The 25,347-nt window shown below is 43.2% G+C and overlaps 1 protein-coding gene across 2 annotated transcripts in view; it reads left to right on the top strand.

The window, feature by feature from the left end:
• sima (HIF-1 transcription factor component sima) overlaps positions 1-25,347 on the top strand; it is a 34,094-nt gene that overhangs the window by 6,007 nt on the left and 2,740 nt on the right. Inside the window, exons 2-13 of one of the 2 annotated variants that reach the window (XM_003707230.3) lie at positions 1,339-1,526; positions 1,631-1,779; positions 2,629-2,814; positions 2,912-3,147; positions 3,361-3,467; positions 4,561-4,708; positions 21,004-21,493; positions 21,709-21,946; positions 22,597-22,943; positions 23,116-23,354; positions 23,417-23,562; positions 23,658-24,112. In XM_003707230.3, the coding sequence (XP_003707278.2) occupies positions 1,339-1,526; positions 1,631-1,779; positions 2,629-2,814; positions 2,912-3,147; positions 3,361-3,467; positions 4,561-4,708; positions 21,004-21,493; positions 21,709-21,946; positions 22,597-22,943; positions 23,116-23,354; positions 23,417-23,562; positions 23,658-24,112 (2,929 nt within the window). The remainder of the gene's footprint in view (positions 1-1,338; positions 1,527-1,630; positions 1,780-2,628; positions 2,815-2,911; positions 3,148-3,360; positions 3,468-4,560; positions 4,709-21,003; positions 21,494-21,708; positions 21,947-22,596; positions 22,944-23,115; positions 23,355-23,416; positions 23,563-23,657; positions 24,113-25,347) is intronic. The other variant, XM_076536641.1, reaches the window with a different exon arrangement.

Raw genomic sequence — 25,347 nt, 5'->3', positions numbered from 1 at the left:
GTGTAAGGGTGAGCGTGAACGAAGTTTCAAACATTTTGGTTTTAACAGAAATTAATGTAGTCGACCGCTGCCGATCAGAACGGATGCAACGTAAATTTCCTCTTAATTTTATTTAAACTAGGCCGTCTCTAGTTTATTAATTTTCTCGTCGTAATCGATGGATACGAAGATTGAGTCATCAAGAATAGATTACTCGAAGTTCTCGCGGAATGAGAAAAATGCAAGCTCGTTCGCGCAACGTGGTCGACCAAATGGAGCACAAGTATGCTCGTACAGCAATAGGGAAAATTTCGTTTGGTCGGTCGTCAATCTTTTTTATCTTCTTCGTCCAGCGAAATTCATTTGTGATACACGGTGTCTATGGCCACCGTCGAATCTGTGTAACGTTACGTCAATTGACACAGACAGATCAAGATGGAATGGCGTAAATATCACCTGAAACGGCTGAGATTTTCATCAAACCCGTCTCGTCACGTCTCGACTATCTCGAACGGTTGTTATCGCTTCTACAAAATGACCTTCGAACATGGCATGTTTTTTTCTACATTTCTTACGATTCCAGTTTCGCCGAGTTTTCTAAGAAAAGATCTAATTTGAATCGAATTGACGGGATGTTGTACGATGTTTTAGCGTTGAGGCGACGTTACCCGCACGAAGCTCTAAATAAATTATGGTCATTGTACCGATAGCGACTGCTAGTCGAGGGCTCGCGTCGTCTGCTCGCAAAGGATGATATCAACGGCTTATCGCGTGATCTTTACTTTCAAATCGATGTTACGTCGATTGTTTTAAAGTTGACGCATGTTCAAAATGACCACCAACTACGTTGGTACCATCCGATGGCTTTGCTGTTATCTTTGCGTTCAACGTCGATATTCGGAATCTGCATAGATTTTATCAGGATACTTTGTATCGGCGTATTTTCCGTTGAAGTTAAATATTATATCATCCAGAACATTGTTTACACTGAAAAGTCTTTAATAACGTGCATTAACATATCTAACGATAAAGTTACGTACAAGGAAAAAGCGATTACATGATAATCACGCGAGGTTAGCATAACATCTTATCTAGTTTTACATCATAATTATCTGAAACTAGATTTTGTGATTGACTTTTGACCTCATCAACTTCCGGTGTGAAAAACGAATACGGTTCATCGGTGATAGACTTATGCAATGCTTTGCTACGAGTCCGCGTTTATTAATTTTCATCTATATTGTGTGCGTAGTTACGTATTATAGATAAGGATACGTCAAGTTGCGAAAGGTTCAAAAATCAAGAGAGATAGCGGGATTGGAATGTTTCGATCGAGCTTCGAATATATTTTGATTTCAGGAGCAACGAGAAGAGGAAAGAAAAGTCCCGTGACGCAGCGCGATGTCGTCGAAGCAAGGAGACAGACATTTTCACGGAATTGGCTGCCGCCCTTCCGGTAGCACCGGAACAGGCAGCCCACCTAGATAAGGCCAGCGTTATGAGGCTCGCTATCGCCTATCTGAAAGTGCGTTCGGTGATAGATTCCAGTGAGTATCCACCTTCGACCGATTCCTAACGAACCACCGACTTTTTTCTTATCCTTTCGCTCGATCTCATTTCTTATTTCTTTTTCCCGAAAATTTTCTTTCAGTCCCGGAGCCAGTGGCCAAGTCAGAATCGTCCAACCAAATGGACCAGCTATTTTCTAAAGCCCTAAACGGGTTCATGTTGGTGCTCTCCAGGGATGGGAACATGATTTACCTTTCGGAGAATGTTAGCGATTATCTTGGTGTTTCTCAAGTACGTTCTCTCGGCGATTCTTTACTTCTTAGATATATTCGTTTTCGAAAAACAGCAGATTTGAATTTCCGAAGAGGATACAGTAGTCGCTTAAGGAAAACGTATATATAACGTTTAAGCTGTTATCGATTATCCATGAAAGATAGGAAACTATTATCGATACTTAACGAAGTCGTATGTACAGGGTGCTCTACTTGCACATCTTGAATAACTTCTTAAGCATGCGTTACGAAACATCGCTTGTAAAAAGAAATGCATACATTACGTAATGTGCCCCTTTAAACCTTGAAATTGTTGTAAATAAACATTTAACAAAGGATGCGTACTCTAGAAATTATTCGAGATTCACAAACTATGTAGACCACCCTGTATACGATTGCTCGAAGTAATTGTCGGAAAGTTTTCAACAAATAGTTTCAATGTACATACTTACCCAGTTACGATGTAGTAACGATCAAATCAAAGATACTAATCTTTGTGTCTAATCTAGCGGCAGATATTACGAAAACTTCTTTTCTTCACTTTTCTAAATAGCATACTTTGCTCTCAAGATCTAGATCTAAACCGTGAACGCGTTTATTTGCTTTTGTTGACGTATCCGTATATAGCCGGGGTTTTTTCCTAACATTTTCACCGAAATACTGTAGACTTTCGTTATATTGCCACGATATAACTAAAGTCCACTGTATTAACGTTTCACTGCATCGTTGTAAACCGCTTTCGAATTTTTGCTTATTGCTAATTTATAAAACGATTGCATACGCTTTATCCGTAAATGGTAAACAATGCGATAACAATGACAAAAGAGACATTTAAATACAATGATACTTGTTTGTTCCCCCGATTCAGATGGACATGATGGGTCAGAGTGTGTACGAGTACAGTCATCCTTGCGATCATGACGAATTACGCGAGTGTTTGTCCTCGAAACCGTCGAAAAACAACGAGAAACGTGCTTGCAGTTTCTTCCTGCGACTGAAATGTACATTGACCAGCAAGGGAAGAAAAGTGAACCTGAAGAGCGCTGCCTATAAGGTTAGTTTTTTCTTCGAATAATACGAACCGCTCGACTCGCGGCAAGAAACCAAATGGTCAATTTAATTCGATCGTGGCAACCATCATTTTGCGTCAGGTGATTCACTGTACCGGCAGATTGACGTACAGTCATGATCCCGTGCTGAATTCGATCGAAGTCGACGACGAGGAAAGCAAAAGCGAGGACGAATCCAATGAACGCGATGTAGGAGTTTCCCTGGTGCTTGTGGGATGTCCCATACCGCATCCCAGTAACATAGAAATCCCTCTTGGGCGCCATACTTTCTTATCCAAACACAGCCTCAGCATGAAGTTTACCTACGCCGACGAAAAGTGAGTAAACGATCGACTATTAACGTCTACTTAGCATTTTCATCCGTCTTCTAAGATAGAAGAGAACCGAACGAATGCTACACCCGTTAGCGTGGTAGACTTTCCGCTACCGCGCTTCACGGAACATTCAGTTTTCATTCGTTTCTGTTCAGAAGCAAAAATCCGTTATATTTGACGATATTACAATTACTTTTTCTCTGTTCGATCGATCAGGTTGGCCGAATATTTGGGCTGGAACAGCGAGGAGTTAATGGGACAATCCGTTTTCGAGTTCTATCACGCCCTCGACAATTTGGCTCTGGATAAATCTTTTAAATCACGTGAGTATAAGCCAATTGACGGTCATTTGAATTAATGTGCTTGTTCACGACCCACTACGCTATATTTGCCAATCGCGAACGCGTTGATTCGCTTGCGTCAAGATTGTACCGTTCTTAACGCGTTTACCGGCACGAGGTTCACCAACGTTCGCTGCTAATTTAATATAATTTATTCAAATAACTGTAGAGGTGTAGGATTCGTGTTAAAACGAATCTTATTCCTTTCGTCTGGATCCTGTTTACTTTCTTCTCTTTTTGACTACCTCATTCAAAGCTATTTTCATATTCATTCACCTCGGATTCATATCTTATTACGAGGAAAGACTCGTGTCATAAATATTTAAAAACAGCCATTGGCTCTTACGTAATTAAAGAATGTAAAAAGAGACTCGCGAAAACCATTTGTGTCGAGGTGGCCGAGCATTTTGAAATTGTAAAACTAATCAATACACATTTTTTCCTATCTTCCCAGTTGAAATCCAAAGTATATTTGTTCAAATTATCCTCGATACGAGAAAGACTCGTAAATCCTGCGGTGTTAAGCTCAGGATTTATTTTTGACGGTACTCGGTGTAACATTTAATGCGGAAGAAAATCCTGTCACGGCATTATCGATCGTAGTTGTTCAACGAAGGAGAAGAAGCCAAAATAAGAAAAGAAAAAAAATATAAGTTGTCGGCATTTGGTGGGGAGAATGCCGGTTTGGTATAGCTTGTCGGAGGAGTTGGGTGAACGACACCATAAAGGGAAAGATTTCAAGGACGGTGATCTCTTTATCAAGATTTTCGGGGCAAACATTTCTTTTGTTCTTTTTTACGAGCTTGCGGTGTAATTGGTTAGCCAGTGAACCGATAAATTAAAATGCTCGTTTGTCTTTTTATATGTACCGTTCACGATTTAATAGCGTTACTATTATTCCGGTTAATAGTCAAAAGTGGACTTGCAATTTTAGCGCGCATCTTTCATCATCCAGAATGCGTTGCGTGCGCAATGTCGATACCGCTTTCGCGAGTATATATAGAGGCAGGAGAGCACGGTGCATTTAGAGTCCTTGCAGGATCCCGCTGATATTTCTTCTCTCGAATTGTTTCAGTGTTCAGCAAGGGTCAGTGCGAAACGGTGGCGTACAGATTCCTTGGAAAACGGGGTGGATACGCGTGGGTCGTCACACAGGCCACCCTTATACATTGCTCTAAACAGCAGAAACCACTTTCAGTCGTTTGCGTGAACTACATTCTAAGGTAGGATTACGCTTTACACGTTTTTACCTATGTACCTTCTTGCATGACTGTAGCAGAGTATCTTCCACCCTCGCTGTGTGTTGCATGCAACTTATTTCTTTATATCTTATACGAATACGCAAACGAAAGGAATTATAGGAGTTTAACAAACTTATAGCGTACGTCGCTTTCAATCATTCTTTGCCGACAAAAAAACAATGTATCAGGAATATGAATAAAGCATTTGTATAGCCATCTTTTTCATAGTTTAAGCTTCAAATTGTCATAACATAAACTTTACCATACTTTTGTGTCATGAAATCGTCTCGGACGTGTTATGTTTCGAAAAGCTATCCGATACGTAGCAACATAATAGTCTGCTATTATCGCTAACCGGTCATCTTGTATTCAGAATATCGATGAAACGTTTATGTAGTAAATTTCGACGAGTTTTAAGCTTTACGATACAGTTTTGTAAAAGTTTCGCGTCACGAAGTCGCGTCAGCTTTCGAATCGATTTTGTAAGCAACAACTTAACGAATTAGGGTCATGTACGAGCATTTATTTATCTTGTTATCTCGTCGTTTCTACCGGAACGTCCTAATAATTTCGCTTTCTAGAGAAATTGTCCTACCGGTGTTAATTTCAAATAATCAAAGAAACATCGCGTGCGTGAAAGAAGTCGATATTACAGCAAATAACGTTATCAATTTGTCTCCGTTCAGCGAACAAAGTTCACTAATCACGCAAGGTAAGTGCACCCTTTTATTTTTCCTGTTTGCATGCGGACAAGCCCATTTATCGATCTATTTTGCTACTGTGTTTCGTTGCTTTTCTCTCGCTTCTTTTTTATCGCACGCGTGGACGGAAGATACTTTCCCAAATTCCCCGTGTTTCTCGGTTTACGAGCCAGATTTATCGGGGAAATTGCTGGAGGGTCCCGGATGGTCAGGATTTTCCCCCTTCGCGCGATTCGTTCTCGGGATTCGCGTAACGCAACGCGGGTGAACGTTTCCCGAGAAGCTTGCGTCAGATTTGTAGAAAGCGTTTACAACCATGAACGTGACTCTGAATCGCGCAAGATGATTTGCAATTAATGGACAGGCACGAGCGTAATTTTTCATCGAGCGATTGCGAGACCAGAAAGGGAAGGGAATTCTAGGTAACGCCTCAGGAAATGGGTCAAAAGTGACCAATTTTTATTTTTATGCCTGAAAACGAATAACTCGATGTAATTACGTATAACGACTTTCCAGATGAAATATGTATTATCTGCGTAATACAATATTCTAATTATTTAATCGGTTTTTAAGAGAGAAATATTTCGGAAATTCGTGTAACCTTATTTCAATTTGGATGATTGATTTCCACGTATCAATCTGACATATCTGGGAAATTAGAGAAGTGCATCAACCTTCCGCACTTTGGAATCGACGATAACATTATCAACAGATATCTTTCCTCTATACATTTTACTCTATCTTCGAACTACAGCATTTAAAATTATTTCAAATTTATTTGATATCTTTTTGCCAGAAGATCGATTAATAATTTTGATTAAAACGCGTCGGTTACGCGTGCTAATATTCAGCAGCAGTTTGTTATATAAGGAAACACATAAAACTCGATTCCGTTTATTCGACTTCCGTTTTCATCCCCAACAGTAATTTCGCGACGATGGTAGCTATCTCTCTTCCTCTTGATACTCGCGTAACACGCGTAGAACCCTCAGGAAGTAAGACGATAGTCGACTAAGGCGAATCTTGTGGCCCATATAAAGAGGTCCCTGACACCCTTTGCCACCCCCTTCGAACGAGAGCTCCTCCTCGATTTAGTCGATCTCAACCTACGTTTGTCGGATAAATTTCATCGCTACTTCTATTTGTTCGCCCACTTCCTACTTCCCTTCTAGCGTTTTTTTTTTATTTCTGCTTCTGCTGAGTCTTTCAAACTTATTTCAAGCGGTTTATCACCGTTGCAAGAACGCTTCCCTGCAGTAAATAAATTCCCAAATTTCGTTCGATTCGTGTCGTAAAGGCGAAGAATTTTTCTTCGACTTCAACGGGCAATCCGTTTTAAGACGCGATCTAATCGAGAAAATCTGATTATCCTCGAAGGTATTAATTAGAGTACTAACAATAAGCGTTGATCAAATGACGTTCGAATTAGAGAATAGATAATAGAAACACGATACGTTCGATGGTTGTGTTCAAGAGACAGAAAGTTGTGTACACGGTTAGTTGCGTGCCAAATTTTTTTAACGTGCCAGTTTGTTGTGTAACGTGCAATATCGTAATTATGAAACGTGCGATATACGTGACGCTCTTGAGGTTACTTTTTATTTTGTCCGTACGTGTACGGTGCATATCAAATCGTTATATTATTTCTTAACGAATATATTAGTTTTTTCAATTTTAATGCGAGATTGCCACGCGTTATGATCGACTTTAACGCATCGTATCAAAGCGTTACGTTGTCACGCGTCGTATCGCTATGCGTTCACTCGTAACGACTGTTGAAATTAAAGTTGTCAGAGCCCAGATACTTCAGCGAGGATGAAAAAAAAATTGTATGAATACACGAGGTAGAATGCCTCTTCTTAACACGCGCATTTCAAGTGAATACCTGAAATACTCTACAGCATTTTCATTGATTTTTGCAGTCTCCGTTTGTAAGAGAAGGTCAAGTCTTTTAACTGGCACAAAAGTGATGCAAGGCTACCAATTTTAGGTTCTAATTACTCCTCAAAGACCTGTGTCAAGCCGAAAGATAATTTTCTCATTCTCTCGAAATCCTCGTATTTGTTCGTTCCTTGGCAATCGTTCATTCGTCGATTTTAGACGCAAAATTTTTCATATCGCACATTTTTATAAAACGATATGTCTTTACTCTCCATCGTTTCGTAACGAGATGTTCAACTATTTATATCAACATTCGATTATTTCCACTCGCTGCGGTTTCATACACGCGTACTTTCAATTATTTTCCTCTGAATAGCCCCAGTTAATTAAAATTGTATTTATCGATCGGTCAATTAATTCCATCTTTTACGATACGGTCATATTTCAGAATTCTTACAAATCTTTCAATCTATAAATTTTTATTAAAGACTCACTTTCTATTTCGTTTATCGCTACGGATCGATGCGGTATTCGTAGAATAAGCATGAGTAATGGAAATAATATTTTCTTAATCATTCGTAATTTAGAAGAACAAACATCATAAAAAGTGATTCATCGGTTTTCTTAAATGTAAAAATTCGGAATTAGAGGAGTTAACTTCCCATATTCCTCACCCGATTTCAATAATTTTCCACTAATTATTTGCCCAACCGTCCATTTCTGAGCATACCTTCTAGTACCATTGTAATTTTAGGGCGCAGTTATTGCCCTTTAACAATCCACGGATTGTTAGGCAGCTTTAAGGAGCAGATTATATTAATAGAATAAGTAGTAAGGTAAATACTACCTGTGAGAAAGTAATAAAAGGGAAAATTGATTGCTGTGCTCGTGTTAATGACTGGGGAAGTGGTTAACAGAAGGCGACACAGCTTGTTTACGGCGGTAGAGAAAATGTTAGGTAGAATAACGGTACAAGAATTTGCTATACCGAATATAGTTCCATTTCCGAATTTCCAATTTTTACTCGTGTCTTGAAGGGTAGTGCTGATGCAGCGATAAAGTAATAAAAGAAATAAACAGCATCAAGTTTTAATAGTTCTATTTACTGCGATGAAAGTTTAGGTATAAATATGGGCGGAAAGTTTGTTTATAATCTTTATTTTTGTACCGAATTCACCGTGAAAATATATATGGTCACCACCCCAGTGGAGTTCCGTTCAGGGAAGACACTCGAGGAATTCGTCGGAGCGTTCTAACGAGGGTGGTAGATCCAGGGCCGGCGTTACTGGACTCGGTTTCAGAACCTATCTCTTTTTATCATTAAGAATTTTATTTTCACAAAATATTGTAAAAATATTTGAGTTTCGTTAAAGAGAAAAATGCTACCCAATGAAATTTTCAACTGCTTCAGCGAAGAAGCAAAGTAAGTAGTCTCGTATCGTCGGAATTAGAACATTTCGGATTATAAAGAATTTCTGTATATTCGTATAAAGTGTGGTGTTCGTTAGCGGAAATTGAAAAATGAGGTGGCCGCATGGTTGGAGGCCGGGGCATCTACTAATGCCCTGTATTAGTTCGGCCGGCCCTGGATAGATCGGTGAAAAGGAAAAAGGGGTGTGTGGGTGGTGTCGGGGCAGCATCAGCAGTGGGTGAAAGCGGAAGGGGATCGAGTGAAAGCTGTTCGACGAAGGGCAGCATCCCGGGCGCTTGCGCGACTTGCGTATATCCGCGGAAGAGGGTCCTCTTCCCTAAAACCGTGTTCCTCTGGCGGGTCGTCGATACTCTGTTGTTCGCGGGCAGTGTCAGTACGCGTGACCCCGAACGAAAGTGAGAGCCGAAGGGGAGAAAGTCGGCCGGCGCGCAAACTCGCTTCTCGTAGCCTCCCCGATTCCCCAACCCGACAGAATCGCACAGGAACATCGCAATTCGCGTCGAACCGTCGCTCGATAAAATACCTTTGTCGCGTTCTCCGCTTCTGTCGTCGCGACCAACCCCGACCAGTAAGTAACGAACAACCAACCGCGTGTTCTTCGAGCCCGAACGATCGCGTGCATTCGAACCCGTCGATTAACGATCGATCATGCTTCTTCCGCCGAACTCGGACAGCTACCGCGCAACTCAACGGGTTCATTCAGAAATGGTAGGCTGCTTTTTTTTTCTTCTTGACTCTTGCTCGTTTTTCTCGAGGGCGAGTGACGAGAACAGTGGGGAAGCAGGAGGTGACACGTTGTGCGTACGGTCGAGCTTCGGACAAATCTCATTCAACGAGAGTCGCTTCTTCGGTAATGTTTTTCCGGTTCTTCCACTCTGATTTTATTCGAAGCTTATTGCTAGCCACATTTTACCAGCGTCATTTATTCCTCTTAGGGATAGTAGAATATAGGTAGTTCTTTTTTTCCATTTCGTATGTTATGTGTAGTGTTTTTTTCGTTGTAGTTGTAACATTGCAACTCGATCCGATTTATTGAACAGATCAACTGGATTCGAGTATTCGATATTTGTCATTCAACATTTCTGTTATAATTGCGGAAAAATGCAAGTTTCAATGATTCTGTTATACCTTCGATATCTAAAAACTAATCGGATTGCAGTATGTCGGCACACTTTGGATATTCTGTACACATTAACATGCAGTTACGTTACTTCCGCTGAAACACGATAGTAGGTTAAATTTTTTTCGCACGCGGATAAAGCGGTACTCGAGTAGCTTTACCGGAGAATCTTTATAGACATTCAACTTTCTTTCGGTTGTTTGCGTAAACTCGTGGTCTCGCAACTTCCTGCTGTTCTCTTACTATTCAGATTTCTAATACAATGTACTATATATTTAATTGTATTAGATTACAAACGGCGCTTATTTAAAATAATTTACAAGCGATAAAAACTGCAACAATTTGCAAATTAAATTATATTACGAAGTCGTATAAATGTTAAAAAAAATGTTTCGTTTCGAGTAAAAGACGAAATAAAATTGGTGTCTCGGGTATGTCTGTCGTTTCTTCGCCGATAATTTTTGTCCTTATCGGCGGGAGATAAGTTAGCCAAGAGAGCAAGATTGCGTGTGCGCACATTGTTGTGATTTACGAGCGTTCGCCGAACGTCAGAAAACGCGATGACCGCGTGGTGTTGCCTCTCTGAAAATAATCGAGATTTCGAACGTCAGCGATGAGTCGTCGCGTTATATCAATCCTGACCCGATTACAGTTACCATTACCATGCTTGATCGAACTTCGATCTCCGATTTATCAAATTTTCCGTTTCCCGCCTTTTCGTATCGCCTCATTTATCGCTTGTCACCTGTTTCTACAAAACAATAGATTCTGGTACAAGAGTTATCGCTGTTCGATAATTTCGTGGAAAACTACAGAACATTTTTGTACTTATTACTTCGGTATGGTTTTTAAAGAGACTCGATTCGATTTTTGCAAGCAAATTTCTGTGAAGTAAAAAGAATCGCGAACGGAGGGACCTTGACTGCTATCCGTTACGATTGCATAATTCGTATTCAGCGACCGTAGGCGCGGTATGCGACTGAAGAGAAGTGCGATGAATCCGATAAATCGATCATTTTGATAACCACGAAGACTTTCAGCTCGAACGACAAAAATTTCATAAAAAAAGTTACGATTAATAATAATCGTGATAACACGTCCGAATCGAAAACGAGAGACCGAACGTATTTTCCTTAGTAGTTGTTGCAGATCCATAAAACATCGAGCAGTACCCTAATATTGTGCATGCGCAAACTTCTGGCAGGCTGTTATCCGCGAAGAGACCTTGCTGTTCCAATCGCGCACACGTAGCGCACGTGTCACCGACGAATCTCACAGATTTCGATCGTTTCCGAATAGAGGCTGCTCGTTGATTCGTTATTATTATACACACGTGACCGCGTGACTGCTTTTCCGTTCGTATCCCGTACAGATAATCGCGTCCACCCATGGAAACTTCTATTCCGTCTTGCTACAATTACGCGTTATTACAATAACTGCTATGATCTCAGACACGATCGTCGCAACTGGTTCGTCGTACTTAACCGATTAACACGCTACCAAATTTGCACGGATTAGACATCGTTGACCGACTAAATAGAAATAAATAATTGGAGAAAGTATCGTAAAGATCGTGGCACGATTGAATTTCTAATTTTCATTACAAGCCAATCATTAGCTATTCAAAGAGTTATTAATTAGTAAACGCTTCGATTAACGAATTCAATTACTAAGCTCGTGGTCGATAAGACTTGACACGCGAAGAATTAGCTTGTACGAACAAACCTATCGATCCAATTATAACGCGAAATTATCCGCGTTCATTGTTGTCGGCGTCGGTACGAGTTTAGAAGTTTAACCTGGTAATAAAGAGTAACGCGGTGTTGCGTGACCGGTGATCGCGTTGCACGTTAACGATCGCTCATGGATTATTCGTCACGATTCAAGGATTTACGGCTACCTCGATCGGCATCGATCCTGTGATCGAGTACGCGTGGCGAATGCCTCGGTTCGACGTCCTCAATTAAATCTTCGATGCCGACCAGCATGTATTTTTAAAGTCGTCCACGATATACGAGCCACTGGTGCCATTTCGACCCGCTATACCTACAGTTTTCCTTTCATCTTTGTTTTCTACCTTCGGAAATGGGTTAACGACCCGCCAAAATACACTTGTCCCAGATATCGAGAAAAATCTCAATTATTGTGTTTTCATCCGATACACTCTAGATTATTCTATTGATTTCACTATTTACGTAATATCCGTATAATATATGTTAATAAGTGTTCCTTGTAGAAGAAGCAATTTTGGAAGTTCCAGACAACCGCGGTAACAAAATGCTGAAATTTTTGCGAAACTTCCTGTCCGAAGAAACCAAGTTTTTTCCGATATCGACGTCGTAAACGGTCATAAAAGGGGACATTCTTATCTTGATCCCTAAGGGAGATTAGTTTAATCTCGAGGGAGTAAACGTCCGTACAGTTCGCGCGTCCTCGGAAACGCCAGGAGCAAAGATTAGGGGATGAACAGGAAAAAGTTACATATTTATCGAGACGGTTTTGTGAGCACGTATTTATAAATTAACGAATATAATGTTCGGTAGAAAAATTTGGTGCTAGATATCGATGAAAGGCAAACGACGAAATGCTGGAATTCATAAATCCCTGGTGAAACTGGCAGAAATTCAGAGTGGCGCGTGTCGCACGGATTTCGATAAAAGCAGGACATCGAACTCCAGACTAGAGTGTCGCGAAAACTCACGAAAAGGGGGAGCAGTTGGGGTATTTTCGTTTCAGCCGACCGGAAGACAACTCTCCCGCATCATCTATCCCTTCTCTTTCTTCCATTCCTCTCTCTCTCTCGGTTTCGTTCTCTTGTTTGTCTAATTCGTTATCTATTCCGTATATATTTCCCGTCATCGTTCCCTTTATCTATTTTTTCGTTATTATTCTTTCTATTTTTCTTTCGATGACTCGGTTTCGTCGACGGAGCAACGACGTGGGACGAGTTCGAAAGTACGTTACGTCGAATTTCGTAACTTCCTAGTTTATCTTCGAGTGGCAAAGATAATTCTGCGACTAGCGACGTGTTTTTAGTGGATCGCGAGCCGACTCGTGCGAAACCTCGCGGCTCGCGGCTGATTTCTTTAATGATCGTTTGCCGTCGAACGTGTTCGAAGCGTGTCTCCAGTTCGTTTCTTCTTCGTCGAGAGTTGAAGAGATTAAGCCGATATCGAGTCAGTGGATTAATCGTATCATAATTTGATGGAAGTACGTAAGATTTAACGAGTTTTAATCTTGGACGCGTGCGGTTTCACAGATTAATTAAACCACTTCGGATTTTGATTTCGAATCCAAATGTCGGTGGTATTCGAATATTTCAACTCCACGACTTGCTAATAGATATCGTTGATTCCAATATTGACTGTGAATCGATACCGCGTTCTTTTCTGTATCGAGTTAATTCTTGTTAAAGGCTGTTCCCTGTATTTCGATGATAACCATTTGATCGATATTGTACGCGTTCTTCGAATCAGTGGGAAATATTCGTTTATGTGACATTAGTTCGATAAGTCGTATTTTACGTTCGATCGTCGATGTGTTACAATTTTTTGACACCTGATTTCTGTATAAAAATGTAATCGAAAGTTGCCGTAGTTCGATATCGATAATCAAACTCGGGACAGTAAGAATTTCGCGGAATACATGATCGCGTATAAAACTTCGCGACAGAACTTTGTTTCCGCAACGTCGCGCGAACAGCATTCGTTAAGTTGAAATTTTTTGCGAGTCAATGGTCGCGTAACAACCGCTCCCCTCTCGAACAACTCGGTGAGTCTTACTTAATTCTTCCTGTGTTTTTTCGTGTCAAAATTGAATTACTCTTAAATAAAAGCTTTCCGGTTTCGGGTCAAAGTTTTCTGAACTTATGATACCATTGACCCACGAGAAATCCCACGGTATAACAGTTTTTGCGAAACAGCTGGTAACGTAACACGGTTATAAAGAAATTCCGTATGTTGTGATCTAATATTCTAGCACAGTTTGAATACTAAACAGTGTATTATACTTGCAAATTCATTAATGATCGGTAATTAAATTCCAACACACGCGTGTATACGAATGTAAAATTTTGAGTTACTTTATGAAACCGAATCGAATATCGCGAACCGTATCTTTACTTATCGGTCGATAACCGCGAATGGCCGTTTCATAGTTGATTCTTCCATCGAAACACAAGGTAACCGCACTGTCGTAGCAAACGTTGAAATTTTTTAGTAAAATTGAATTTGCGAAATTGGTGGGCACGGATGCGCTTCGGTTGTACATCCGTGCACCGTGTCCTCGCGGGCACAGCTGCCCATCCGTGTGCTAGCATCGGCAAAAGCGAGGGAAACATGCGAGATGCGATCGAAATCGCGATTCGCTAATCGAGAATGGCTGAATGACGAATTGGCGACGCAAACGCTCGCGCGGCCGTTGCAGCAAGTGCAACCAGAAGTGCGCTCGTTCTCGCGACGACGAAACTTGCCAGTGCTCGTGCAACGTTTGCGTGAATAAGTGTCAGTGTGTAGTGCCGATCGTGTGTCGTTTCAAAACTTTCGCCGGAAAGGTGCGTCGAAAATTTGTGCTTTATCTCTCGTTATCGACTCGTGGCTTCGATTTGCGTGTATCGACTTGTACAGGGTGTTCCAGGATTTTCGCGTTATGCCATGAGAGTACGTTCTACGATTGTTACATAAACATAAGGCTTATAACAATACTTTGTTAACAAGTTATAACAAATTGTTGGTAACAACGGATCTGTTTAACCGACACGGCTTACTTGCCGAGGCAGGTTGATGATATTTGTACAACGGCCGCTTGTTTTGTATTCTGTCGGTTGTTCGATCAAACGATAGCTTTTGTATCTTCTACGGCAAGTATTTTCGAGCGACTTTCGCAACATATTTGTTCTCGCGTAACGTATTGTCGGAACAAAAATTTCTAGACGTTAGGTGTTTACCAGAAGAGGTTTGTAAATTGAAGAATAAGCGTAATGACACTTCCGAACCCGAGCGTTTATATTACACGCTTTAAAGGGGCAGCTATCTCTGCACCTGTTACTCCGAAATCGAACGCGGTAAAGCTGCTGGGTTGTTTCGCTCTTAGACTTTCCAAACAGATTAAAACGATTCTACGACGCTTTTCAGTCAACAACTCTTCCTACCGTTTAATGATGATATATGTTAGGCAACACGAAGAAAAGGTAATTGTTAGGAAATAAAGTAAAGAAGTATATCAAGTTTCTGTAATAAATATTGATTGTGATTGGATCTATTGCATCAACAGCTCATTATTTATACCAGTTTCATTTAACTCCTTCACGAACTAATTTTTACATTTTATTAAATACTTTATAAAAGTATTTTCTCTCGAAAGTATCGAAATCTCAATGGATGGTTAAAGATTCCTTTTCATTCGGATTTCGCAAGAATCATTTCCTACGTTATACCGTGAAGCGGCACGAGTAATAATCTGTCAGAATTAGTTACTCCCGTTTTGAATCGTCGTATATTTTGAACGTTCCACTAACTTATAATTATTAGGGAGCAGACACCTTGAACCCCGCTTAGTTAAGCCACTGGCTGTACTTGAATTTCCATCGATGTTCATTATCGGATCCTTCATTTGTTTACAAGTTGGATCATTCAACCAAGAAAAATGTACGCGACGCGGAGGTGTCGGGAAGGATTTCTCGATATCGAATTTCGATCGTGGTCAGCCGTGTTCCTGGTCACGGGACTCGCCGCTGAAAACGGCGTAAACGTCAAGTGAAACGTGACGAAACGTCGAGGTCCGAGATATAAAGCGCCTACACGCTGGCTCGCTAATTCGCTGAAAATTTTCTACCTTGCATCCTCATGAACATCCGACGCGACGCAACGCATGACGCGAAGCGATCGCGCGACCAAGTCCACGCGTTCGAATCGCGCGATCGATCAATTCTCGACTGGAGGGTAAAACTCGACGAGGAGGAGCGCTGTTTGTCGTTGCGAATCTTGTTACGTAACTCACGAGCTGCGTCTATTCACGAGTAGACCAGTCACACTTACACGGTAGGCACTGTGTCTTGTTGTTTCGTACTCGTGGGACCCGTCAAATTCTTGCAATTAACGCCTTCGCTGCCATGAGAATTACCGATCCACGACGGTAGCTTCTTTGCTTAATCCACCTACTACAGGCAGAGAAACAAAAACGAACCCAAATGTAGCATCATGGATTTTATTTGAACCTTATTGCCTAAATACGTGTTGTCGAAAACTTTTATAGTCAAAGAGAAAAAAGAAAAATTTCAAACGGATAGTATTACTTTTATTTTGTACCGTCTCTGTGCTCGCTTATCTCGTGACAAACCGTAGCGCCCTGAATCACCAGGGTATCTCGTGGACAGGCCCGATCTAACTCAAAGGATTCTACTTCCCTTCTCATCATTTTCCTGTGTTGAAAGCGAGTAATATAATAATATAAACGGGTCTGACATCGAAGTTCTTTTCTTCCGTACTTCGAATTTGCTCTTCCCTTTTTGAGTCGTATAAAATTTGAGTCATCGAACACCCGCGTAATAGCTAAATCGTTGCTATCGAGAAGAAAAAAGTATCGTACGAAGGGACACGCAAAGAAAAAGAGAAAGAGGGAAGACCGAGCTGCCAAGGATTGTTGGCACGTACCGTGATCGGCACGCGTTCTCGTTCGCGGCCTTTGCCTCGTTCGCGCTCCTCGCCCTGAGAGAAAAAAGGGATTCGTGCTATGTCACCTGGTTGGCATCGAACTATCGCCCAATAACAAACAACCGAGCTGGATAATCGGCACGAAATCGTACCTAGAATAGCTCTCCGATCGTTCGAAGGGAAACGCGTGATCTTCGTGGCTGCCCTTGAAGTGAAAAACGGCACGCGCTTCCGTCTACCCATGCAAAAATAACATTCCGTAATATCGTGGCGTAAACTTCACTGTTGGCCACGATACAAACGAGTCACTCTCTTTCTGACGTCCAGGGACGCGAACCGATTTTCAAGAGGAACGACAGGGGTTACGCACGAGAAACGCTATTGTACGGATTGGTAATCGCGTCGCCCGCCAGAGGGACAATAGGGCTACCAACTTTCCCGCGAGTACTCGTTTACTTTGCTCTTCTCTTACCACCGAGGTTAACCTCCGACGCGGGGATGGGTGTTATCGAAATTTTATATTATTTCTTTAAATAGTAATAATCGTGTTGGCGACAGAACACTAATGTTACAACGCGCGGTGATACAAGGTGCAAATCTCGGGCTATAGTAGTGGATTTCGTCGTCTCTAGCATGCGTGAAAATTCGTGTCCAGATGGCAATACGACCGAAGGTTCGACTGCGTTTTCGCTATGCGGGTATTCCGTTTAAGCATGCGGTTATTATAATTTCTATCAAAGTACGCCGATGCTTTACCAGGTTAAGACTCGAAAGCGTCGTCAGAGCGTTAAGTTTAAAAGTGATCGATGTTCCATTTTAATCGTGGTATCGAAGGCGTTCAGATCCCGCTTAAGGATCGAACGATCGATGATCGAAAGACAAGGAACCGACATAACAGGAAACAAGGGTTCTCACACGCGGTTACAGGGAAAAGAGGGGATATTTGGTCCCACGTGTTCGATTGCACAAGCAACCCGGCGGTCGGCCGTCACTCTATTTTTAACAATACCGGCCGCATATTTAACTTGCACCTAACTCGATCCCTTCTCTTATTCTCCTCTTCGTTCATCGTACAATTTTCATACACTCGGCTCTACTTCTCTATCTCGTTAAATGTAGAGTGTACTGGCAAGGAAAGGACTCTTAATACCGTGCATTAGGATCTCGACTTTGATTTCATCGAGCTTACAAGAGATATCAGGTAGCGACACGCGATAATTTAAAAGGAGTTAACAATTATTATCACGGTGTCAAAGATATGTACGTTCCAGCACTTTTTCACCTAGGAATTTTCTTAGAGTAGCTCGGATTCTTCTTTCGTTGCATATCCGCGTTCTCTTCGTTCCGGAATAATCGTAGAGCTCCAACCGTAAGCTGTCACGATATTAATACAAATCACGTTGATCATCTTCGGCGCAAGCGGGTCGAATAAATATTATCGACTTGTTCGTCTATTCTAAGATGTCAACCCGTTAAATTCTAGACTATCAGCGCAATTTAGATTTTATCGAGTCTTTTATTTTTTAACTTTCGTATTTGAAGATTTAAACGCGGCAAAAAAGTGGTTAATCGGATCGAAGAAGTGGTGGGGTGTCTCGAACTCGCGAATCTCGGGTTCGGGAGCGAACGCTTTGTCACCTGAACCATCGACGCTTCTACGAGGTCGTACAATTTATTTTCCTACTTGAGCCGCTCGGCGGAATTCATTTCGCTGGCCAAACTCGAAACACTCGAAGACGAACGACCGTTGGCCAACTAAAAATAACCCCCACTCGAAGCCGCGTTTTTTTATCGTGCTACGTCGTTATGCAAGCTGATTCGCAAAGCCGCGACCGCGAAAAGAACTTCTCGAAACGCGATAGTCGCGATGAAATCGATTAGCCACCATTCAATCCCTCGATCGATTCACTCGCACGATAGAACACCGAACCGATAGATCACGAAGTTGCACGAAGTTCCCTCTAACGCGTCCGACGAATGGTGGGGAAACGAGAATGAGAGAAGAGGAGAATGAATAGGAAGCTGCTAGTGACGACAGCTATTTAATACGTTTCCAATTATTTTTCAATTCTTAATCGATTCGATACGCACGTTCGAAAGACGATAATGCAAGCTGTCGGAGTTAATTAATACAGATTGCCTTAACTAATTTAATTCGCACAAGTTCATGTAAACCAATCAGCGTATTAAAAAGGGGATAACTTGTAGTTAAAGTATCGTATAACGAAAGAGTCGGAGGCTGGTATTATATGAGCGAGTTATTAGAATCGATTACGAGCGCGTAAGAAAGAACGATAAGGGAAATTATGATGGAGGCTTCGTTTTCTCGCTATCGGTGAAATAACAGTTATTTACATTGCATCGAGCAGGCGCACGTATTCTCGCCAGAAGCTTCAGCAGACGGCATTCTCGACGAGATTCTCCTGCGTGATTTCCACACGCTCGACCGACCACGCTCGTATCGTCCACGTTTGGGGTCCCGCTGGTCAATTTACGACAATTACCGAGCCGTTGCGACTGGTTAAAGTCGGTTACTGCTCCAGTCGACGTATACATGCCGTGACGAAACGCATCTCGAGCTATCGTCGCCACGCGTACACCCATCAGCATTGCCGTAACTAGCTAGGGAACCATCGCCACCAAATCTACATTGTCTATCTTTAATTTGCTCCTACCCTGCATCAGCATACGCTTCTAATTCTCGCCGAAGTCTTCACGACCATTCTAACGATCTCGGAGATCCGTAAAGATGTCGAACTTAGAAATAACCGACAGTAAATCTCCTTGCTCTTAGGAAAAATATCGTTTAAGGAGGTTTCGATTGCACACCGTAGCTCGAGCAGTCGATCGCGTAACAAATGGAACTAAGTCATAGGTGTTCGGCCTACAGCGTAGCACCTGGGTCGTAGGTTGTACGAAGTACTTACCTAGTTACGACATTGCCGATAAACGTCTCGAGCCGGCAGTACGCGTGTCTTGCTTCTGCGTTGCGTTCCCTCCGCGCGGAATCTTTCCCGTTTATCCGTTTCCCTCGTCTGCGAAAATCCTTGGCGGCTCATTTACATGCGCGCGATTAAGCCTCCGTTCGCGGTTCTCGTCTCGATCTTTCCGAGCGAGCATCGCGACTCGCGAACAGCCTTAACCTTCCCGATAACCCATTTATTTCTCGACGAACCTCAACACTCTATCTACATACTTAACTCTTTTACATTGTTCTTGGCGCTTCATGATCAATGCCAGCGCTTTTACGAGAGCGGAAAGACTACTTCTTCTGTTCGTGACCAGCTATTAGACGAACGTAGCCAACCGAAAGAAATTTACGATCGTGTACCGCAATATCGTCGCGTGTGCGTTGTACGATTCTTATTTATCGTTAAATTTCGACATTCCGGGCTATATTTATCTATCTTTCTGTTCGAGATATACCTAAACATAGGCCGTAAAATTGATTAGACACCACCTTTCGGCCGATAGCGAGCCGAATCTTCGCTAATCCGATGTACGATGTTTTTTTATGCGTCATCCAGTATACACAGAAAAATTTGACCCTGATTACAAGTTCACGGATCAATCTTTTTCTCTGGTATTCAATAAATAGAGGAAAATTTTCACCAGAAACGTCAACTTATCATGCTCGAAGGGATTGCGTGACGACCTCCGATAAATCGATCAACGCATAAAATTTCAAACGCATTTTAAGGCGTTCAAACAACTGAATCGATATCCGAGTAAAAAAAATATTTGCAAACTTACACGTATACGATATTTTCCTCCATCACGAACTGACCTAGTGAGCTGCCATGGCTTCGATAAAAAATACGTTTCGGAAGTTTAGCAATAACGATAGACCGCGTAACGTGTTTCTTCGAATCATAGAAGTTTCTCCTATAACGTATACTTTAAAAGTTACTCGAGGTGTAGAAGTTGGGTGCCTGTATAGGCGAGTCGCAGTAGGTACTGCGCTCAAGAGGGGTAACGTTTCCCATCGGAGGGCTGAAGGATAGAAGGAAGGGGGTCGCGTTCATGGTTGGCGAGTGTCGGTTGAACGAGCGTTCGAGCGAGCGCGCGCGTTCGCAACCTCTCCGTAGCGATCGAGCGTAATTGTTACGTAAGGGGATAACTCGCGAGCTAAAAGCCGTGGCCATGTGCTTCACTCTCTCGTACGAGGGTCAGGACCCGAGAGCTCGTGGAGAGAACGCGGGGGGAGCTCGAACGTCGTCGCGCCGCGGCCGTTCAAGCCTTCCCTAACTAGGCCGTCGAAGATGCTCGCTCGATCTCGGCCGACTCGCGCTTTATTCTCGCGACTCGCCTCTAGCCAGCGGTATACGTCTCCCATCGTTCGTTATTTCGCCTGGTCCGCCGCGCTCGATTCGCTCGTCCACCGAGACAAATTCGAAGCGTAACGCATACCGTGAGTTTCGTCGCGATCGAGAGCCATGTTCCCTTGGAGGGAGCGTGTGACAGTCTCCACCAGGTAGGATTTCTGATTTCAGCGGTGTGGAACGCGAGGATGAGGTGTACAGCGCGAGACAGCTCGCAGCGCGCGACACCGAGACCGTCGTGAAGCCGGAAAAGGTGACCGGCTCGAGCGACGTCGAACCGGCGAAGCTTCAACTCCAGGTGCGAGTGAACAGCAACAAACTAGAAGAGACAGCCGCCTTCGACGCCGTCGATCAAGAGCTGTCCGTCTCCGTTGGCCAATCGGAATTACTCGCTGGGCCGTTCGAGTGCGCCAAACCGTTCACAGTCACCGCCTCGACCTTCCGTCTGGCGGCTAATAAACCGAACAAGGGATCCGCTCAGCTTCAGGACGGCTCGCGGAAGGATAACACCTTCCCGAGACCGGTCCACGCTACAGAGAAATCGTTCGTCGGTGTACAAGCTCTCAAGGACTCGCTCGAGGAATCCCTCAAAGAGAACGACGAGCCGAAACGGAAGGAGTCCCGCCGACAACCGGCTAGCCGGCCTCCCTTCGTTTTCCAGGTACGTTACGTCCAAACTTTCGACCATCCGTTTATACGTTCGTCATCATTTCCTTCGCGGTAATCGCTGTCTGTACTCGCGTAGGCGATGTTCGACAATTTCAGAAACAGATTTTTGTAAGAGAAGTCAGAATGTACGTACGCGCGTTTCATCCGCGAATACATTGGGGAAACCTACAGAAAACTTCCAGCGTTGAATTTACGATTCTGTTTTAGGGTAAACCTGCCGTGGAATACGATCCGGAGACCGCGGTACGCCAGGGCAGGCCTCAGGCCGTCACTAGACACCTGTTTGCACCGATTGTGCAGCAACAGCAACAGCAGCAACAACAACAAGAACCGATCTCTTGCAGACCACCGCCGCAGACTGCAACAGCGAGCATATTCGCGCCTCGTACCGAGGACATGAACAAAGGCTTCTTAACTTTCAGCGAGGATCATCCAGGCTTAACGAGTGAGTGTCTTTTGGGCTTGAATAGATCGTTTTTTGAAATCGAAAGGTATTTTACTCGGTCGTTACAGTTGTGACGTAGGACAGAAGAAGTACTGCGCGAACGAGTAAAAAATTTGATTTACACTTACATTTATTTATCGCAAGCACGATTCGAGACGGTATTACGTTATTGTTATCGCTCGTAGAAAAAATAATCGCCAGCCGAAATCAACGTGACAGCGTCCGATTTTACGGACAAATCAGGCGATAAAATCGATGTCTAACGTTCGGATAAACTGTTCCCAATTTCCTAAGGAGTTTGCGACACCGTGTTCGTCATCGCGCGTGCAGCTTCCTATGCCTACGAGTTTCATCTCTCTCGCCAGGCCGATAATCATTGACGAATGTTGCAATACGTAACTTCGCGACGATAACGGCGCCAGCGAAAAAAGACAAAGAGAAAAAGATAAGGCTAGACGGGAGAGGGAGAAAGAAGCGCTTCGTAACCGGCACGAACGAATTCGTAGTTAGGCCTCGTAGTCGTAAATCTTGCCGTTGCGCGGAACTTGCAACACGAGACTTGACGGGGACGTTATTTATTGTTCCGGAAGTAAACCGGTCTTTCTCGACGGTGCTCGATCGAATTTCTCGACTCTCGATGTGTGTTACAGTGTTAAAGGACGAACCGGAGGATCTGACGCATCTGGCGCCTACACCTGGTGACGTCTGCGTCCCCCTGGAAGACACGCCGTTCCTTTCTGACATGCTAGACGAGTTTATCCTCGGTAACGACAACTATTGTCCTCTGCTGAGCCCCGGCAGTGCCCTCGCGCCCGAGCTGCGACCCACGGATTTCGGTGATCCTCTAAAGGACACCGACTTAACGGACAACGCGAGGAACAAGAGCCTAGGGGAGTCTCTGGCCGATAGCGATCCGTTCATGTACGCCGATTCGCCTAGCAGTCCTTGCAGCATCGATCCGAACTCGGTTTCGCCGTCTCTCTCCAAGTACCGTCAAGTGAGTTACCTAGAACCTTTTCGCATGTTCGACGCATTGCCAAGTGTACCTGGATCGCTTCACCCAGTAATCCGCAAGGAAAAAGTTAACGACCCTTGGCGATGAGTCGGATCCGCCGAAACCCTTGCTAGTAAAAGAAAGATTAAATAAATCATGTTCGTTATCGTTGCAGAGCCCAGAACGAAGTATAGATTCGTTAGGTAGTCCAACAGGTGGTAGTGGAGCTGAGGGATTATCAGAAGATGAAATGTTAATGTTAGGTTTGAACGATAGTATAGGTGACGATGAATTAGCTCTGAGAGCACCGTACATCCCAATGTCCGATCAGGACGAAGCACTGGACTTGCTAATCAGCAACGACATGGTGATGTGGAGTCCACCTCATACGGCGGATAAAAGCGGTTCGAAATGGTAGGTTACGCGAAACCCGAAAGTCTGGGGACAACGCTAACCATCTCCGCGATGTTTTGCAGGATAGTAGACGACAAAGAACAACGAACGTCCGATTCCAGTCTAGCGCAACTCCTAAAAACCGACCAAGTCGTTTCCAGAAAGTACAACGATCATGGAGGGGGCTTGGTCAATCCTGTCCAAGTTCTCGGACAAATACCTCGAAAAAGTAAGTGGTTCTCGTAACGCGTAGCTCATCGATTCGTCGCGTTTCCATAATCGGCAGACCATGGCTGACCATAATCGAAACTGTGTTCTTTTTAGACCCGAATCTAGATAGCTATAACTGGTCCTCCAAGTTGGACAGACCAACGAAACGCATACACACTGCCTCGATGGACACGATAGACAACGACAATAAACGTATAAAATGCGACGAGTCCGCGAAACGCGGCAGCCTAGTGCTGGAGGATCATCTGTTGGGTAAACAGACTGGCTCGAGAAAGACGGCAAACGTCGCTGGCAGTCAGCTGCTTCGTCGGCTGGTGTCCCAGCAGCAGACGGTTTTGAGGAGCAACGATTTCTCGAGCGAATCGTTCGACGGTCGACGCGCGAACGACCCGGACGTGGACGAGGGCGAAATCGATAGGGGCGGTACCAAAGGCGGAGGAGGGGACAAGTGTCGTCGAAAGGGCGAAAACGGCGACGCGAATCTGTCCTCGCAGCGGAATCCAGCGTGCAACAGCGTGCTAATGAATCTCCTGGTGTCCGGCTGCGACGTGAGTGCGGGATACGTTTGCTTCGCGAAACCGAAACCCAGCAACAGTATCGCGAGCGCGTGAACCTTCGATCGATTCCTTTCGATTCTGTCCATGTGTTCGCGTACGCGATCAAGTTCGCGGACGCGCGACCTTCGTGCGAGGAACGTTCGTTCACCGTCTCGACATGTATGCATCGGTTAAGCAGGCAAGGGATTGACCGTCTCTTTGGATCGTACCTTTGTTGACCGTTGATAGACTCTTAACATCGAGACGGTCGATTCTGTCCCCTTTTTCTATTTTCATTCTGTTACGACGTCGACAGTTTGAAGATCAGAAACGGTATCGTTAGACGAATACTGTGCTTACGTTCGCGCTCGCCATCGAGTTGGACTCGGCGAATGTTTCCAAGCAGTGCAATCGCGATTACTCGTAGACGAGTCGAGAGAAAGAGAGGGAGTGAGAGAGGAAGAGAGAGAATGATCGAACCGAGAGTATTAAGAGTCGAGAAATTGGAACAAGTACAAAAAAGAAATACAAAGAGAAATCGTGGCTCCTGTATCCGGATGAATCGAGAAGAACGGGTACAGGAGCATACGAGCAATATACGAGACAAAAATGTAACTTTTTTGCTCGATCCGTAGTTCGTTTAATCGTATCGCTCTTTTAAAGTCACGTTATGTATTCTACTTGAAAGTATATGGAAATTGTTGATTGAAGATTGTCAAAATACATTGAACATTGAACATCGAATCATCTGAACTTTTGCTGCGTTTCGTTTCCTCCTTCTTTCTCATCCCTCCGCTCCAATCGCCCTCCATCGAGTACACCTTTTTTTTAGGGGCCAACGTGCTCCTTCGATCGTGTTTCTTCTATTCTTCTATACTAACAAAAGTATCTCTTCGAGGAACATATATTGCGGCCAATAAACAGGAATTATCGATTGCGATGATCGGTGGATTCTCTTGTGTTTGGTTACGAAACGATTATGTTAGAAGATATTGCATGAAAAATATGTTCCGTAAACTTAGATAACAGAAATTTAACGATAAAATATATAAATTATTAGACGATTGCTCTTTGAATCGTCGGCAAAGGACAAGGAATGATTAGATTTTTTTTTTATATTTTTTAGAATCGTTTAGAGTAATTCTTATCAACGGTAGTTTTATTATAGTGGATTATGAAATAGTAGGAAGAGCTTATGTCGAAGTTTTATAGAAAATATATTTGTGTACTTTCAAATAAAAAGAATA

The sequence above is a fragment of the Megachile rotundata genome, chromosome 10 (genome assembly GCF_050947335.1).
Source record: "Megachile rotundata isolate GNS110a chromosome 10, iyMegRotu1, whole genome shotgun sequence".
Classification (NCBI taxonomy): Eukaryota; Metazoa; Arthropoda; class Insecta; order Hymenoptera; family Megachilidae; genus Megachile; species Megachile rotundata.
This window is presented reverse-complemented; position numbering and strand designations above follow the sequence as displayed.